This window comes from Schistocerca piceifrons, chromosome 1, assembly GCF_021461385.2.
Source record: "Schistocerca piceifrons isolate TAMUIC-IGC-003096 chromosome 1, iqSchPice1.1, whole genome shotgun sequence".
Lineage (NCBI taxonomy): Eukaryota > Metazoa > Arthropoda > Insecta > Orthoptera > Acrididae > Schistocerca > Schistocerca piceifrons.
This window is the reverse complement of record NC_060138.1, coordinates 1,111,047,978-1,111,067,796: the sequence shown is the minus strand read 5'-3', so window position 1 is coordinate 1,111,067,796 and position 19,819 is coordinate 1,111,047,978. Positions and strand designations below refer to the sequence as shown.

Here is a 19,819-nt window from a genome sequence, read left to right as displayed (position 1 = left end):
AAATATTGGAACACGTGAGGCGATACTGACCCTACTCCTTATCTTAGAAGATAGGTTAAGGAAAGACAAACCTACATTTCTAGCATTTGTAGACTTTGAGAAAGCTTTTGACAATGTTGACTGGAATACTCTCTTTCAAATTCTGAAGGTGGCAGGGGTAGCACACAGGGAGCGAAAGGCTATTTACAATTTGTACAGAAACCAGATGGCAGTTATAAGAGTCGAGGGACATGAAAGGGAAGCAGTGGTTCGGAAGGGATTGAGACAGGGTTGTAGCCTCTTCTCGATGCTATACAAACTGTATATTGAACAAGCAGTAAAGGAAACAAAAGAAAAGTTCGAAGTAGGTATTAAAATCCATGGACAAGAAATAAAAACTTTGAGGTTAGCCGATGACATTGTAATTCTGTCAGAGACAGCAAAGGACTTGGAAGAGCAGTTGAACGGAATGGACAGTGTCTTGAAACAAGGGTATTAGATGAACATCAACAAAAGTAAAACGAGGATAATGGAATGTAGTCGAATTAAGTCGGGTGATGCTGCGGGAATTAGATTAGGAAATGAGACACTTAAAGTAGTAAAGGATTTTTGCTATTTGGGGAGCAAAATAACTGATGATGGTCGAAGTAGAGATGATATAAAATGTAGACTGGCAATGGTAAGGAAAGCGTTTCTGTAGAAGAGAAATTTGTTAACATCGAGTATAGATTTAAGTGTCAGGAAGTCGTTTCTGAAAGTATTTGTATGGAGTGTAGCCATGTATGGAAGTGAAACATGGACGATAAACAGTTTGGACAAGAAGAGAATAGAAGCTTTCGAAATGTGGTGCTACAGAAGAATGCTGAAGATTATATGGGTAGCTCACATAAATAGTGAGGAGGTACTGAATAGAATTGGGGAGAAGGGGAGTATGTGGCACAACTTGACTAGAAGAAGGGATCGGTTGGTAGGACATATTCTGAGGCATCAAGGGATCACCAATTTAGTATTGGAGGGCAGCCTGGAGGCCTAACATCGTAGAGGGAGACCAAGAGATGAATACACTGACCAGATTCAGAAAGATGTAGGTTGCTGTAGGTACTGGGAGGTGTAGAAGGTTACACAGGATAGAGTAGCATGGAGAGCTTCATCAAACCAGTCTCAGGACTGAATACCACAACAACAACAACAACATGTATAATTTTGCAAATGATTTCCACATTCTTTTTCTTATCGGTGCATTTATTTTCAGAATCATTATCTGACATTTGTCTCTTCTTTCCCAATTTTCCCACAGCCCATGATAATTGGTCCACCTTTCCTTCACATATTAAGGAATATCATACTGGTTGGGTGGGTCCTCAGTTGCCATGGCTTGATCCTCATTGAACAGTAAGAATTATGCTGGACGGTAACAAAAAGTATCTGTTTTACGAAAAAGTGATCATCAAGTTAGAGAGTGCCAAAGTTACACATACACGTCTGCCACGCGGGCAAATGGACTGCAGTGAGCATATTGTGTGCAGATTATTGTAACAGTGTGTAACGATTTGTCAATGTGTTTTAATTGTGTTGGTATCAGGCACGAATAGATGCACATGCTGAACATAGTTACTGTCTCCTATAGTGTTTACCAAGAATGCAGGGTGATACACGAAGGTATGCAAATATTTTAGTATGTTGTTCTACAAGTAAAACTAAAGAAAAAGGTCACATAAACATAAGTGCACAAATGTTTAGTTACAGAGTTACAACTAATAAAAGATTTTCCCTGAAATTTAGCAACTTCGCTAATGTAAAGGCATCGCAAAACTGTACAAGGTTAAAGTAATGCACGATTTCCATTTATTTTGTCGTTATTTATCTGGTAAATCTAATAAAACATGTCCCAGACGTGTATCTGCAGTAGTTTTCCAGAAAATTCAGAAAAAGAAAGATGTGATTTCATAAATATTTTAATTTATTAACTACTTGGCCCAACTTGTTTTTCTAAATTCCATGCAATTGCCCAAAGTTATCTTCAGAAATTATAGTGAATTTAATTTTGGAAAAATGATGGTAATAACGTTAACTGAAATTGTATGAATGTGTCAGATAATCTGCTTTTATTAATACCATAGGCACACATGAATTCAGGTTAAAACTAGAAAAAACAAAGCTCAGTGTTAAGGAAGTTGTACAATGTACATACAATTTCACAATACATTCACAGTAAATGTTCAAAAATGCCTTCACCGAGTTCAGTTCATTTAGCTGCAAGTGTATGAACAGATTTTGTTGCTTGTTCTTAATCTCTTCTATTGCATTCACAATGTTAGCAAGTAATGCCTCAATGTTGTTGTTATGATTTTTCACTGAACAGTACAGAAAACTAACACATTCCAAGGTTAGCAAACGACTGAAACAACTCAATGACATAAACGTTTCTACATTCTTAATGGAAAGTAAACAAATTTACTTGTATCTTGCATCTCTGCATGTTCTGGAAAACTACTGCAGATACACATCTGGGACATGTTTTATTAGATTCTCCAGACCAATAACAACAAAATACATGGAAATTGTGCTTTACTTTAACCTCTTAAAGTATTGCGATGGCTGCATATTAGTGAAGTTGCTAAATTTCAGCTGGCCGTTGTGCCCGAGCGGTTCTAGGCGCTTCAGTCTGGAACCGTGCGACTGCTACAGTCGCAGGTTCGAATCCTGCCTCGGGTATGGATGTGTGTGATGTCCTTAGGTTAGCTAGGTATAAGTAGTTCTAAGTTCTAAGGGACTGATCACCTCAGATGTTAAGTCCCATAGTGCTCAGAGCCATTTGAACCATTTGAGCTAAATTTCAGGCAAAACATTTTATTAGCCGTAACTCTGTAACTAAACATTTGCAGACCTATGTTTATACGAACTTTTTTATTTAGTTTTACTTGTAGCATACTAAAATATTTGCATTTCTTCGTAAATCACCCTGTATATGGCTCCACTCAGTGCAAAACTATGTGGCCTTCCTTACTGCAAAATCTGTATTCCCGGAATATAGTATTACCAAGCAGCCAAAATCCGACCGAAACAACTGCCATTGCAGTCAAAACTGATAATGTCTTATCCATTAGGTCAGAGTCATAAAAATAAAAGGTAAGCTTGCAACGTTATTCGATCACTGAGCATCGCAAATTTAATCGGAGGTGTTTAAAGAGGGATACAATTTGTGAATTCGTAAGCTGTGATTTTTTAGAATGTGACAAATTGGAACTAAAAGTTGCAGTTACCAAAACAACAGCATTCACAGAAATGGCCACAGTCTAACATAACAGTCGCGACACTCACTGCTGTAAAAGTTGTTACCGTTTGACAAATGGAGCGACACTAGCGCTCCAAGCGGGGAGTAAGATGAACGTCAGACGTGTCGTAAGCATAATGTTTGTTTTGCATCCATTTCCTACGTAATTTACGAAATATTTGAGTTAATTTCTTTCCTTTAAGCGTTTGTGTAGTATCAGAAGGCATATATGTTTCTAAAAATGATTCTAAAATAAGCGCAAGTGTGGACAAAAACGGTGAATCGAGAGGCAAGCTACAACACATTCTTGAAGAAACACTTGTGACATTGGATAGAACTGCAGTTTACCACGTTGATATCAAAAGAATATAAATACACAGATCCACACGTAAGAAGCGCAGACATGTACCTCTACATGCAAAAGCGGTCGACAGCTCATTTATCGTTCTGTAGGCCTACTGTGTTTGTCATTGTTGTCGCCTGTTGCCACAAGTACGACCTTCATCTTTATATTATTCTAAGTGGGACAAGCAACTGCCAAATAGTGGGAGAAATATGTTGAAAACATTATAATGAGCTGATTACATTTCACGCAAAACCAAATATTTGAGTAATTTTCAAACAATCTGTCAGTAGTGAACAAGGTGCTAACAAAATAATGTCATCGCACGAAGGAAGCAAGGAAAATTAAGTGACTAACAACATAAGTGAATGAAATACATACCAAACGTTTTTGTAAGACACGAATAACTCCACTTAATCTAACCACTTCATCGTCAAAGCATGTCTGTGTTGATGATTCACACGAATTTGCCACTGATACATGGAGAGTTGAACTGGCTGCTTCTGTGTCATAGGACTGTTTTACAGCTATAGATGGATTGTCGAATCTTTGTGGCAGTTTCCTCTTCATCGTCAGTTGAGGTGGCTTATTTGGGATGTCAAACAGTGTGGGTACTGCATTCTACACGAGTTTATTATTGTCTGCGTTCATGAACTGGTTTTGTTCGAAATGTAGGGAACAAAACCTAATATTATTATAAACGTAAACTGGGTGTTTTTTTCGTAAGGTCTTCTCGTCTGCTACTAACTAACCATGTCCTGCTCCTAAAACGAAACATTAATCATTAATACACATGTAGTTTGCAAGTGAATCCTGACGATACACTTTTGTAACATGATGGTATATACCTCTCAGGATCCTTAGGAAACGTAAAGAAGACAGCTGTGGTGTCTTCTTCCTGTTGTTGCTGGAATTTATTGCGCTACAAACGCTCCAGCTTGTAAAAACCATTGTAGAAATCAAAATAAACAACCACTATTCGCTTTCACAATCGCGCCGAACTCACAGTTTAACCTATTGGCCGCTTGGGGCGCTGCTGGCGCGGTAGACAACAAAATCGAGGCGAAGTGTCGCCACTGTTATGTTAGACTGTGGAAATGGCTGACGCGGAAAGTCGTCGTAGTCAGAGATAATTGTACATACTGGCGGGGCACGGCACAATGCTCTCGGCGGAGAGGCTGCGGCGCGGCGACCGCAGCGACGCGCTGCGGAGGGCGCGCGAAGTCTCCAGGCTGTCCGGCGTCATGCTGGACGTCGGGCTCCTAGTCCTGTGGGCGGGAGGTGCACACGTCGCCTCACTCCCTGCTCTTTCTTTCCTAGCGTCGTATCTGAGTTCAGCGAGGCAGACAATTCTCAAATCAATGACACACCAGTCGCAACTTGTCGTCTCCAAATTGATGGTATCTGTGAATCTGCTACCACTCGAGCCCAGTTTTCGCGTGTTTGCTTTAGGGTGCAAAACAGCTGAGGTCATAAGCGCCCAAACTGTGAGCTAAAATGGACTCTTTCTATGCCAAGAACTCCACGCTTCTCGAAGCTGGCACACATAGGAGCCTAAACGGCGTTAACAGATGTGTAAAAGTGTAATTAATAATGATGGTTAAAGTGGAACGCCAGTTGAAAAGCAACAGACACAGTGGAATGGTAAAATGGACAATTACGACGACTGTCTTTTTCTAGGACACTTTGGGAAATTAAATCTCTCTAATGCGATCTTAAGTTTTCCTGGCGTATTTCTAATTTGAACAGTTCTCGGGTATCCGACCGGGTAGCGTCGTAATTTCTCCACAATATTTCGGCAGACGTACACGCTGCCATCTTCAGGTGGTTCCTGACGAATGCTGTGCTGTTCCTCCCGGCGCCCTATATATACTAGCCGTTACCCCCTGCACCGTTCCTCTCCTAGAGTCTTCGGTGCGGCCGGCGCGGCGGCTACTGGAGGTGGTGGGGGAAGCGGCGCCTGGATCTGAACTGGGGTCTGCAGTCTCCCTGCTGCCGCCGTCGGGGGCGGTCCTCGATCTCTCGGACCGCATCTTTCTCTCCAGGCTGAGTGTTGGGTTCCAAGCCTGACAAAGTTGAAGGCCGCTTTCTTTATTAATTAGATCGTCCTGTATTCGAATTTCGATGGCCTCTTTATTCCGCCCCCCTGCAAAAACCTTGACTCTACTGGGTTCAGTGAAAGATGACCTAGGCCTTCGAAAACCAGGCGTTTATAAAAATTCCCTGTCAGTGCGGAAAATCATACATTGGGGAGACAGTCTCCACTGTAGAAGAGAGGTGCCGCGAACACAAGCGCCATACCAAATTACACCAGGCCACTAAATCAGCCGTGGCTGACCAATGTATGAAGACTGGCCATACTATGGAGTATGAAAAACCAAAAATATTCTGTCAATCCTCCTACTTCTGGGACTGCGTTACTAAAGAGGCCATCGAAATCCGACTACAAAACGATCTAATTAATAAAGACAGCGGCCTTCAACTTAGTCAGGTTTGGAACCCTGCACTCAACCTGGAGTGAAAGATGCGGTCCCAGAGACCGAGGACCGCCCCCGACGGCGGCAGCAGGGAGACTGCAGACCCCAGTTCAGACCCAGGCGCCGCTTCCCCCACCATCTCCAGTAGCCGCCGCGCCGGCCGCACTGAAGACACCAGGAGAGGAACGGTGGAGGGGGTAACGGCTAGCATATATAGGGCGCCGAGAGGAACGGCACAGCGAAATTTTTCTGCCTGACTCATGTAGTACTATCACCGTCAGAGGGTGGTACGGGACTACAAGTCCCACCGCCACACCTCCAATGTGAATTGCAGTGACGCAGTCACTGCCCTGTGGAAATTTACTGCCTCACCAACACAGTTAGACCGCAATAGACCGGTGATGCTGTATTGTAACATACCACCCCGAACTACAAGTCAAAAAAAAAAAAAAAAAAAAAACGGCACAGCATTCGTCAGGAACCACCTGAAGATGGCAGCGTGTACATCTGCCGAAATATTGTGGCGAAATTACGACGCTACCCGGTCGGACACCCGAGAACTGTCCAAATTAAATCTCTCTTGCCACTTTGCTATAGCGGGTAGAAAGCAGAACGTGGTCTACAGCCTGTACTGTTTCTGCTAAGACCGCGGGTAGCTCAAACGAGACACACACATTAAAACGCAAGTAGTTATAAACTGACACCGGGTTAGAAAGTGGCGCACCATTAGTAGTCTGTTGCGATGGGGAGAAAGTTGTGTGGGGTTGTCATGTAACAGATGGCGACGACGTAAAAGAAAGAATGCAGCCCAGTTAAAATTATCTCCTTGCGATGAAGTGGACGAGAGGAATTCGCCAGGGCTGTAGGGAGGGCTTTAAATTCTGTGAGCTCGTCCCACAGAGAGGCGACCAGTGTTCGAACCACAGTGATACGAAGTCAAAAAGTCGGAGGGGGCAGCGCTGCTAAAAGTGCCTGGGAAGCTGAGCTGCAGCCTCAGCAGGAGTAACAGCAGCCTCATTCCCTGAGATGCACCTCCAGGAGTCGGTGCCAGCGCCGGCAAGCGAGTGAAGGATCCGTTGTACTCAAAGGTGGTATCGATACGTCACACAGAGGCGTTGCAGACGATGCATTTGGAGCTACCGCGTCGCCGGACGTACAAGCTGACAAGATACAGGAAGAACAGTTTTGCAGTAAAAACCAGGCACCTCTTCGCCCACAATAAAGGCGTATCCTGTACCACGACCATCCTCAGTAATTCAACCAGTGTAAGCAGGTCCACTATCGTATGCAAACGACCTTCTGTCGGTTACACAACAAGCAGAAATAGTTCCTTTTGCAGAGGACACTAGCATTGCAAGCAATCAAAACATACGCACATCAAAAGCAGAGACGGTAAATGGTGGTCATAAAAGTATCACTCAGTGTTTTCTTGCACACATCTCACTCTCAGTTTCAGAAAGGCACAGCATATGCAGTTAGGCACATCTAGAGTTACTACACCAATGATAAGTGTAACATATGGCAAGGACATAATAACTAAGTTCGATACCTCAGAGTTTTAACCGTCCCCATTGATGAGAGATGAGAGTTAAAAAAAAAACACACATTCTTGAACTCCTGGAACAACTTATTTCAGCCACATTTGCACTGCACGTGAATGGAAACCTTCGATAGAAACAAGTCATTAAGATAACATATTCCGCTTATTTCCATTCAACAATGACATACAGAATAATGTTCTGGAGTAACTCACGTCTGAGACAGTCTTCATTAATAAAAAACGTGTTGTAGGAATGATATGTGATGCTCACCCACTTTCATCTTGTAGAGAACTGTTTAAGAAACTAGTCACTGGATTATCGTTTCGCAACATACTTAAACCCTCAATGAAGTTTGTTATAAATAGTGCACTATAGTACAAAAGGTACAATTATGTATATATAAGGGGCACTAAAATGAAAACGATGCAGATGCAAGAAAATTAAGTAAACTGTTATTTCAAAAGTAATCGCCATGCCTGTTAATACAGTTATTCAACTGTGGAACAAAACAGTGGATGCCTTCATGGAAAAAAATTTGTACTGTTGCCTACAGAACCGTGATCATGGCCAGGCATGAACCTCTTTGTCTGAAGCAAATCGACGACCACAAATGTACACTACTGGCCATTAAAATTGCTGCACCACGAAGATGACGTGCAACAGACGCAAAATTTAACCACAGAAAGAAGATGCTGTGATATGCAAATGATTAGCTTTTCAGGACATTCACACAAGGTTGGCGCCGGTGGCGACACCTACATCGTGCTGACATGAGGAAAGTTTCTAACCGATTTCTCATACACAAACAGCAGTTGACCGGCGTTGCCTGGTGAAACGTTGTTGTGATGCCTCGTGTAAGGAGGAGAAATGCGTACCATCACGTTTCCGACTTTGGTAAAGGTCGGATTGTAGCCTATCGCGATTGCGGTTTATCGTATCGCGACATTGCTGCTCGCATTGGTCGAGATCAATAGCAGAATATGGAATCGGTGGGTTCAGAAGTGTAATACGGAACGACATGCTGGATCCCAATGGCCTCGTATCACTAGGAGTCGGGATGACAGGCATCTTATCCGCATGGCCGTAACGGATCGTGCAACCACGTCTCGATCCCTGAGTCAACAGATGGGGACGTTTGCAACACAACAACCATCTGCACGAACAGTTCGACGACGTTTGCAGCAGCATGGAGTATCAGCTCGGAGACGATGTCTGCGGTTACCCTTGACGCTGCATCACAGACAGGAGTGCCTGCGATGGTGTACTCAACGACGAACCTGGGTGCACGAATGGCAAAACGTCATTTTTTCGGATGAATCCAGGTTCTGTTTACAGCATCACGATGGTCGCATCTGTGTTTGGCGACATCCCGGTGAACGCACATTGGAAGCGTGTATTCGTCATCGCCGTACTGGCGTATCCCACAGCGTGATGGTATCGAGTGCCATTGGTTACACGTCTCGGTCACCTCTTGTTCGCATCGACGGCACTTTGAACAGTGGACGTTACATTTCAGATGTGTTACGACCCGTGGCTCTACCCTTCGTTCGATCTCTGCGAAACCCTACATTTCAGCAGGATAATGCACGAACGTATGTTGGAGGTCCTGTACCGGCCTTTCTGGATACAGAAAATGTTCGACTGCTGCCCTGGCCAGCACATTCTCCAGATCTCTCACCAACTGAAAGCGTCTGGTCAATGGTGGTCGAGCAACTGGCTCATCACAATACGACAGTCACTACTCTTGATGAACTGTGGTATCGTGTTGAAGCTGCATGGGTAGCTGTACCTGTACGCGTCATACAAGTTCTGTTTGACTCAATGCCCAGGCGCATCAAGGCCGTTATTACCGCCAGAGGTGGTTGTTCTGGGTACAGTTTTCTCAGTATCTATGCACCCAAATTGCGTGAAAATGTAATCACATGTCAGTTGTAGTATATTTGTCCAATGAATACCCGTTTATCATCTGCATTTCTTCTTGGGGTAGCAATTTTAATGGCCAGTAGCGTATTTCTTCAGCGCTCTAAACATATGGAAATCACATGGCGAGAGATGGGGACTGTACGAAGAACGTGTAAGGGGTTCCCAGCCAAACTTCTGCAGTGTAGCGGAAACAACAAGCGCGCCATCTCCGTAAAAGTCATGATGACCTTTTTCTTTGACTGCAGGGGGCTGTTGCTCATTGACTTTCTAGAACACGGTGCCACAATTAAACACAAAGATACGTGGACGCTTTGTAAAAGCTAAACACGCCATCAAGTCCAAACGCCCACGAATGTTAATGGACGGAGTCATTCTGCTGTATGATAGTGCCTGCTATCACCCTGCAAAGGTTGTTTCGACAACGCTGCGGAGGATCTTACACATCCTTAGTTAAGTTCCGATTTACATGTTTTTGGAGCCCTGAAGACAGACATTCGTGGCCGTGATTTGCTTCAGACGAGCAGGTGCACGCCTGGGCAAATCATCTTCCGTAGGCAATCGCAAACATTTTTCCGTGAATGCGTCGATTGTCTTGTCTCATAGTGGGATATATGTATTAACAGTTATGGTCATTAGTTTTGAAACGACAAAGAATTTAGTTAGTTTTTTCCAACTATCTCGTTTTCATTTGACTGCCCTATTTCATCGCAATACCAGAATAAAAAAAAGACATTAACTACAACCCGTTAAGGTTGTCTTTAGCAAAAATTGGGATCACAATGCTGCCACTAAAATTTTTGATCGCTTCCGAGAGATATAAAATGCCTGAAGGACAGCAAAGTTAAAACTGAAAATAAACTGAAAAAGTATCTCCTTGATAACTGTTTCTGTTCCTTAGAAGAATCTGTATTTCTAAAGGTAGTGGGTAGGAATACTAATTCACATACACTATGATCAAAAGTATCCATACACCCCGAAAAACATACGTTTTTCATATTAGGTGCATTTTGCTGCCACCTACTGCCAGGTAATCCACATCAGCGACCTCAGTAGGCATTAGACATCGTGAGAGAGCAGAATGGGGCACTACGCGGAACTCACGGACTTCGAACGTGGTCAGGTGATTGGGTCTCATTTGTGTCATACGTCTGTAAGCGAGATTCCAGCACTCCTAAACATCCCTAGATCCACTGTTTCCAATGTGGCAGTAAAGGGACACGTACAGCACAAAAGCGTACAGACCGACATCGTCTGCTGACTGACAGAGACCGCCGACTCTTGAAGAGGGTCATAATGTGTAATAGGCAAACATCACACAGGAATTCCAAACTGCATCAGGATCCTCTGCAAGTACTATGACACTTAGGCGGGAGGTTAGAAAACTTGGATTGTAAATTCCAAGCGACGCCTCGGTTGGTGTAATGAGCGTAAACATTGGACGATTGAACAGTGGGAAAACCCCTCCCCTCCCACCCCTCACCCTCTCCTCCACCCACGATCCACTACTCTCCCCCTATTGGCCAGAAATTAAAATTTTGGAGGGAAATTCAAATTTTCGCAGTAAATTGAAATTTCATTGTAAATTCAAATGTCAATTACACTCCAAGGGATATAATAATAATAAATTCTCTGTTTATAAAAATTCAATTTAGATATGGTATTGAAGTTAAAGGATGTGGGGCACTCCCTTTATTTCACAATTTTTGGAAGTTTCAAGTATTACTCTGCTGGAGGTTGAACAACTACATGCCTAACTACGTAAATAACCTGCACAGATCACCACCAAGATGTTGTTGTTGTTGTTGTGGTCTTCAGTCCTGAGACTGGTTTGATGCAGCTCTCCATGCATCACCGAGATAACACATTTTAAAAAATCGTATGTCTATATGCACAGCTACAGATACAATACACAGTAATACACATGTTGCAAAAAACAACTATCAATCAAACAAAACATTCCTTACACACTCCCACATACCAGTAAGGAATTCTAAAGATTACACATGATAATAATAACTGCACCTTCCATGGGAGAAAATGGAGCAGAGTGCACAGCCATCCCATGCACTTGCCGCCATAGCCAGCAGCTTAAAGACGTTGCAGTGCTGTGCAGGGAATGCGTGTGCCACTAGCACTCCACATGGTCGTCCCTCACCACGGTGGCCCACCTTAGAATGCGTGCCTGAGACATCCAGTGGCTACTGAGTCAACTGAGGCCTGCATGCTAGTAGACGCGATCTTGCGAGGCCTGCACAGCTGTGGGCAGCTTATTGGCCTGTGGGATTCCCCGCAGCCCACTGAGTACCATAAAAAAAACCGTACGTACTCGCAATGGACACCTGACAAGGTGAGTGGTCTATCATTCACATGAACAACATTGAGCACTTAATGTGGCCTGTGTACAGGATGTCTTGGGTATCAGTGCAATCCTAGGTGCTTTAATCAGCCTTCTCACTCCTTTCTAGTTCAGAGTGCTTTTAGTTGCATACATCACTGCCAGGATACAGTTTTTTTAAACAACCTCCTTGTTTTTCTTCATCATCATCTTCTTCTACTATAATGATGTGCAGCTTTCAAATCTTGGCTGAAATTAGCCCCCAAACCCAGCTTAATTTTACCATGCATGATTTTCTCAACTACAAATGCTGTAATGCATTGACTTATACCAATATCCTCTCCTGCACATATTGCCTTAGCTTTATCAGCTAAAATTTCGATCTGCAGTGTGACGTCCTGGGTTATCCTTATTTGCTGCATATGTGGTGTTGTGTTCCATACACACTTTGTTGTGCAAATCAATCCCTTATGGCCATGTGCCAACTGTTTTTTAAGCTTTGTTCCAGGTCCATGGTAGTTATATCTGGGAATGTGTCATTCAACCAGTAGTTTGTCAAGAATACCACCACCTCTTCTAATGTGTCTCCTGCCATGCATGTAATGCGACTGTGGTGGTTATGATCTTTCCACTCCATTATGTAGCAAATCATCAACGTCAATCCAACTGTTTGTGTTGCAGGAAAACCAAGCCATTTAACTAGCACTCTAGTCCCTAAATGTCTTCTGACCCTCTCTATGAAAAGTACATCCAGTTCTCAACTTTTCTGTAACTCTACTGTGTGAAAACTTCAAGCAATTTCTTCTCCTTTGCTGTCCTTTAAGTTATAAGTTCTAGGATTCGTTCCTTGCACATTGGAAATGGTAACTATCACAGTTTGACAGATTTGGCCAGGTATGATTTCTCAGAGGTAGTCTTATACTTTGAAATATGTACTAAGCTGCCCACATTAAATTCCTGCTTCCACGGATCCATCATTTTAATATAATTGTGTCCTGAATGTAGCAGTCCAGAATCATGAGCATCAATAGCTCTCATTTTTATCTCGTGATGTTTAGTTTCATTATAGTGCACAAGTATTTCAGGGACGATATCACTCTGTTTGTATGAATCACAAAGATTAAAATGCATCCACATTTGACGTTTTACTGTTCTATTCAAACATCCAACGGTACTTTCCTTTAGATGGGTGAATGCTGTGTAGTGGTATATTTCACACTGCTCCATCACAGTCTTGAAATATCTATTGTAAAACTCTCCAACATGGTCTGTTTGAAGGTTGTCCAGAGATTGGTTTGTCCCCATCTGCATCAATTGGTCAAACATCTGTGCAATATCTCTCCCTGTTTTTGTTTTTATAGGCAATGGAGAAGCAAATTTATAATATGTATCAACAACGATTAAAATATTTTTGAAACCTTTATTTACACATGAATATTGCACTGTAATCTACAAGATCAGCCTGCCATGTCATCCAAACCTTTTATTATGACATGTCTATGAGGATATGTTTTTCGTACTGGTTTGTGTAGTTCTCAAACTACTGTTTCCACACTCCTCTCCCTCTAAGCTCAGAAATTATTGAAAGAACCTTATTCAAATGAGTTGCATTACCAGTGGAAGCTGATGCCATCAGCAGTGATAGCTGATCTCTTAGCTTTTTGCGGTTGTCATAATGTTTGTGGTATAGGGATGATTGTTCAGTCTTTTACGCTATCATCGATACTGTTTTCACCATCTATTATAAGTCTTATAATGGATTTGTATTTGACACTGCTATGGCCTTTTGGTACTCCATTTATTTTCTTATGTACATCAGTCAAACACAGTATTTCATGATACATACCCAGATCATCAGCTGAAGAACTATCACCAATCTGTACTGTGTTCTTGGTTAAACTTATAGGCTGCGTGCCTAGCATGTATGGTGTCCCCATGTTGATGCTGAATATTTTATCTATCCTAGCATCACTGTGACAGTTAATGAAATTGGCAGTGCCATCAATGTTATTGCGTAATCTTGCCCAGAGTTGCCTGAGAGGTTCAGTAATGAAAACAACTTAAAATTTTAGTGTTTGTTCCCACTCCAAATGCACTGACCTTAGCAGCCATAATTTCTCTTGAACAGCCTTCCGTGCTTGGATGACTTTATACTTGGGCGACATCGCATTATACACTTAACAGAGTTCTGTAAAAGGTACACCTTATACTTATTCTTCAGCATCTCTTTTTCAGTAATATCATCATTTACAGTTAACTTGTTTACTTTCTTCTCAGTAAATATTAACTCCCCCATGTAATGTGTTTATCGATCTCAGAAGAAATATATAATACATCTCTAACTCCTTGCACACACTTTATGTTCAAGAATTTGAATTTTTGCATCCATGTACAAGCAAATATTCTGTCTATGTACACTCATCCCAGCTTATTCAGTCCACAACATGCATAGGAATTTGTCCATGGTGTAATGTATACTGATGTACTCAGCTCTTTGCATATCAATACACATAGAAACTCCTGGCAGTTTCGTTTGTATCTGCCATCATTCAGTTTTCTTGTTTTATCGACAATGAGAAACCCAAGCTGTGTGTCATTCTAGCAATCTCCACATATCTTTACAAATTAATTGAATGACATATCACTTCCTACATGCACGTAGTAAATGTGCTTTAAATTCAGTTTGCCTTGTTTGAAGGCTATAATGAGGTTTGCACAGCCACTGTTTTGGGATTCTGGAATATGTCAGACTCAAATAAAATATATCAACACCAATATTGTGTCCAAAACAGAAATACCTTCGAATTTGATCCCAGTTCTCCACACCAATATCATCAAATATAAATGCAGTGTTTGGTATTACTTTTTCCAGTAGAGGGATATCACTGCTTTCACTGAATGTTGTGATGTCACATCATCTACACCTTGCAATATATCCTGTAATAGTTGGTATCTGGACTGAGACAGTGTTTTTTAAAATATACACACATGCTCTAAGCGGACTTCATCCAGATGTGTTAGCAGTGAAATTGGAACATTTGTCTTCCGACTGTTTGATGCACCCACAGTTATCACTTAATTATTATCAGAAAGGAGTATTCCATTCTTCTTCTTCTTCTTCTTCTTCTTCTTCTTCTGGTGTTCTATGCCAGCACAAGCCCAGTCGCTTACAACAAAGTTCTTGTGATGAGGATGCTTCACCGCCTGCCATGATACCCACTAAATCGGGTATTGGCATGCAGTGGGCTTTCACAGAAAAAAACACTTATAATGATAATATGTGTAGCCATTGTAGTGGAATCAGTAACTAGTAACTTACCGGAAGAGCTTCAATGGCTACACATCTGCACATTATAATGAGAGGGCTATGAAGCAAGAAAAACGAAAGAGTTTAAGTAATTTATTATTTATTTACTTACAGTTCAGCAGAAGCATTACATATATTGCAGTATATTAGCAAAATCCACTGGTTCAATTTACACAGAAGTACAGTATTTCCTGAATAGCTGTTCCTTGTAAGCACTAAATTCTGTTCACATTTTCCTCAATATTCTGTTCATATTTTCGAAAATCTGATAGGAGAATCATAAAACTCAGATATTTGAACTGAAAATTTGAGATGGATGGACTCCACGTCTATTGGAGCAATAGAAGCTGCCTTTGGCACTGCACTGATACATGATCCGAAACACTGGTCTAAATCGTTCACTTGTATACTATGCACACAAAGATAATTCACAACATCATTGTATGAAGCTTCAGTAGATGGTAGCCAGCAGTCCAGTCTCTCTGACTCAAGACATAGATCCATCCTTAGTTCAGATAAGTTTGTAACAGTACAGTGCTGTAAATAAATTGGTAAGCTCCCATACTTCACCATGAATGCAGCATCATCATACACTGATGTGACAGATAGTGTCACACGACTATAGTAAATGTCTGAAACAGACAGAGATGGTTTATACTCTGCAGTCATCTGAGCACTGATTTATGACACTCCAAAACATACCCCCTCACATTATGACTGAGTACACGGCAGTTTAACTCCCTTCATCACACTCTCGATCTCCATCACCACACGCCATTCACGGTCTGCTTCCATGCCTATATTCAGATGCTTTGATCCACTAGCAGTTAAATTATATGCAGAAACGAATAGTACTAGCGCACTGGGAGCAATTGGTATCTTTTCATCCACTACATACACCCTCTGTCCTTGTAGTATCACCAGAATTTTTCCCAGTTCAATGGATGGCGCGTATGTTGTAGTCCAATATTGGTCTTTGCCATGCCCAGTGCACTTCTATGAGTCATGGATAGTATATCCACACTCTGGTGTTGCCATTGTGTATCTTTGACACACAAACTGATGAGTGGCACAGCTAATATCAGCTCCTTGTTCTGTTCCAACATGGTGACCAGTTCCACTACAGCCCGCATCTCGTGGTCGTGCGGTAGCGTTCTCGCTTCCCACGCCCGGGTTCCCGGGTTCGATTCCCGGCGGGGTCAGGGATTTTCTCTGCCTCGTGATGGCTGGGTGTTGTGTGATGTCCGTAGGTTAGTTACGTTTAAGTAGTTCTAAGTTCTAGGGGACTGATGACCATAGATGTTAAGTCCCATAGTGCTCAGAGCCATTTGAACCATTAGTTCCACTACAATGGGTGGGGCCCAACAAGCCAGAAGTCACCACCACTGCTGCAGGTCCTGACAGGCTGGGTTGTTATGCTGCTGCTGTACAAAGAAGGAGAGGATGCATTACATGTGATAATAATAATGGCAGCAACAGATGTAGATGTGACAGACATGTACTCTAATATTATTATTATTATTAAGCAGGAGGTAATTACTCTTCTGCTTCTTCTCATTCTGCTGGGGGATGCTGGACGATCTTGGTTGCTGCTGCTGCTGTTGATGCTTCACAATCCTTCCACCGACTGAGCTTGGTGAGCTGCCACGCACGCCTTATATCCCTGATGTCACAATCATATGAACAGATGCAGGGTTGGCAGGTATCACTCAGTCTGGTCAGTGGCAATCGCCTCTGAGACAGAATGACTAGTCATTTTAAAAAAAATAGGCGCTTCCAGCACAAGCAACCGTCTGTATCAGTGGCGAAACGCATCTCCAAACCATCTCGCTATATCACCATTATTTGCCAAAAAGTATTCTTCTTCTTCCACTCCTCCATTACCATTTCTTACCAATCCTCATGTAGGAAACTACGAATGCAGTCCTCGGCTGAATGCTTACAGGTAATACAGTTATTAAAGTCCTCTCTGTCAGACACCAGCTTCTGATCAATTGAACGGATTATGCACACCACTGAGGCCAATGAGCGACTGAGCTTTTCCCAGGGCTTCCCCTGATGGTAATATTGCAAGCACACACGTGTGCAGGGCTTGAATTTCCCACTAAAATTTGAAGTTCCTATCAATTTCTGTTATTATTATTATTATTATTAAATTATTATATCCTTTGCAATGTAATTGACATTTCAATTTACTGTGAAAATTTAAATTTACCGCAAAAATTTGAATTTCCCGCCAACAGGGGAGCAGATGAAGGCGATTTGAATTTCCCACTAAAAATTGAATTTCCCATCAATCTGCGTTATTATTATTATTATTATTATTATTATTATTAGTATATCCATTGCAATGCAATTGCCGTTTGAATTTATCGCAGAAATTTGAATTAGGTGCCAAAAAGGAGTGGGGAGGGGATGAGAGGGGAAGGGAGCTATGGACTGGGAGGGGGGGATTTGCCACAGGGAAGGGGATTTGTCAGAGGGTGGGGCATGTGTAGAGGGAGGAGATTATATCGACTGCAATGTAACTGACATTTGAATTTATCACAGAAATTTGAACTAGGCACCATTATGGGGAGGGGAGGGGATGAGAGGGGATGAGAGGGGAAGGGAGGTATGGACTGGGAGGAGGGGATTTGCCACAGGGAAGGGGATTTGTCAGAGGGTGGGACATGTGTAGAGGGAGGAGATTAATTGAGCAATTTAATTAATTAGTCAATTAATTTTATATCAATTTGACATCAATACTACTGTTGTGCACCGACCTAATATAATATGAATGTGCAGTGTAGTTATAATAAAACGTTCGCTACTAGAGCCAGCATAGATGGAAAACTATTTACTGTATGGGTATGCAAGTTTACAGGGATGATGTGCAGACTGCGTGCTGCAGGATTTGCGTTATTTGTAGTGTTAGTGTCACGACTTGCCGTTAGGCGCCCATACTGGTATGGCGACATAGGTTTGAAACAAGCATCAGAGAGCATAGCAGGTGCAGGCAGTGAACGTGAGTCCCGACAAGACGGGCTGGAATTTAGCCATAAAGCTGCGTTATCGAAACAAAAGCGATTGTGCTGCTGCTGCTGCCCCTCACGAGTATCGATGCATTAGAGTAACATGGAGAGGTCCACAGCTGAACTGAAGAACATGACTCGGAATTTCGAAGTAACTGGCGATTTGGAGAACGCTTCTGAGAGAGGCTGACGGCCAATTGCGCCACGAATCGTTGAAGAAGCCACTGTTGTCACTGACGAGACTGCCAGGCGCCATGTGCGATTTTCGGGCACGGTACGAGCTGTCACGACAGCTGAACGTCCTACGGTCCACCGTTCGAAAAGTGATGCGAACAATTGTCAAACTGAATTTTTAGTGCAGTTGTGGGTTGTCACGGATGCAGGTGGCCATAATAATGGAACGTAGAAGTATTACCGTCTCACGCGGAAATTTGTTTCAACGGTTTACTCATTATGTTTCTTCTACATCTACATACATACTCCACAATCCACCATACGGTGCGTGGCGGAGGGTACCTCGTACCACAACTAGCATCTTCTCTCCCTGTTCCACTCCCAAACAGAACGAGGGAAAAATAACTGCCCATATGCCTCTGTACGAGCCCTAATCTCTCTTATCTTATCTTTGTGGTCTTTCGGCGAAATAAGTTGGCGGCAGTAAAATTGTACTGCAGTCAGCTTCAAATGATGGTTCTCTAAATTTCGTCAGTAGCGATTCACGAAAAGAACGCCTCCTTTCCTCCAGAGACTCCCACCCGAGTTCCTGAAGCATTTCCGCAACACTCGCGTGATGATCAAATCTACCAGTAACAAATCTAGCAGCCCACCCCTGAATTGCTTCTATGTCCTCCCTCAGTCCGACCAGATAGGGATCCCAAACGCTCGAGCAGTACTCAATAATAGGTCGTATTAGTGTTTTATAAGCGGTCTCCTTCACAGATGAACCACATCTTCCCAAAATTCTACCAATGAACCGAAGACGACTATCCGCCTTCCCCACAACTGCCATTACATGCTTGTCCCACTCCATATCGCTCTGCAATGTTACGCCCAAATATTTAATCGATGTGACTGTGTATTAAAACAGTACAGGATTCTTTTTCCTATTCATCTGCATTAATTTACATTTATCTATATTTAGAGTTAGCTGCCATTCTTTACACCCATCACAAATCCTGTCCAAGTCATCTTGTATCCTCCTACAGTCACTCAACGGTGACACCTTCCTGTACACCACAGCATCATCAGCAAACAGCCGCACATTGCTATCCACCCTATCCAAAAGATCATTTATGTAGATAGAAAACAACAGCGGACCTACCACACTTCCCTGGGGCACTCCAGATGATACCCTCACCTCCGATGAACACACACCATCGAGGACAACGTACTTGGTTCTATTACTTACGAAATCTTCGAGCCATTCACATATTTTGGAGCCAATCCTATATCCTCGTACCTTAGTTAGGAGTCTGCAGTGGGGCACCGAGTCAAACGCTTTCCGGAAGTCGAGGAATATGGCATCCGCCCGTACCCTTCATCCATGGTTCGCAAGATATCATGTGAAAAAATGGCGAGTTGCGTTTCGCAGGAGCGATGCTTTCTAAAGCCGTGCTGATGCAAGGA

The 19,819-nt window shown here is 42.6% G+C and overlaps 1 protein-coding gene across 1 annotated transcript in view; it reads right to left on the bottom strand.

The window, feature by feature from the left end:
* The window catches only part of LOC124778040 (serine/arginine repetitive matrix protein 1-like), a 197,184-nt gene that overhangs the window by 67,470 nt on the left and 109,895 nt on the right, over positions 1 to 19,819 (bottom strand). The window contains exon 7 of the mRNA XM_047253617.1: positions 4,740 to 4,924. Within this exon, the coding sequence (XP_047109573.1) occupies positions 4,740 to 4,924 (185 nt within the window). The remainder of the gene's footprint in view (positions 1 to 4,739; positions 4,925 to 19,819) is intronic.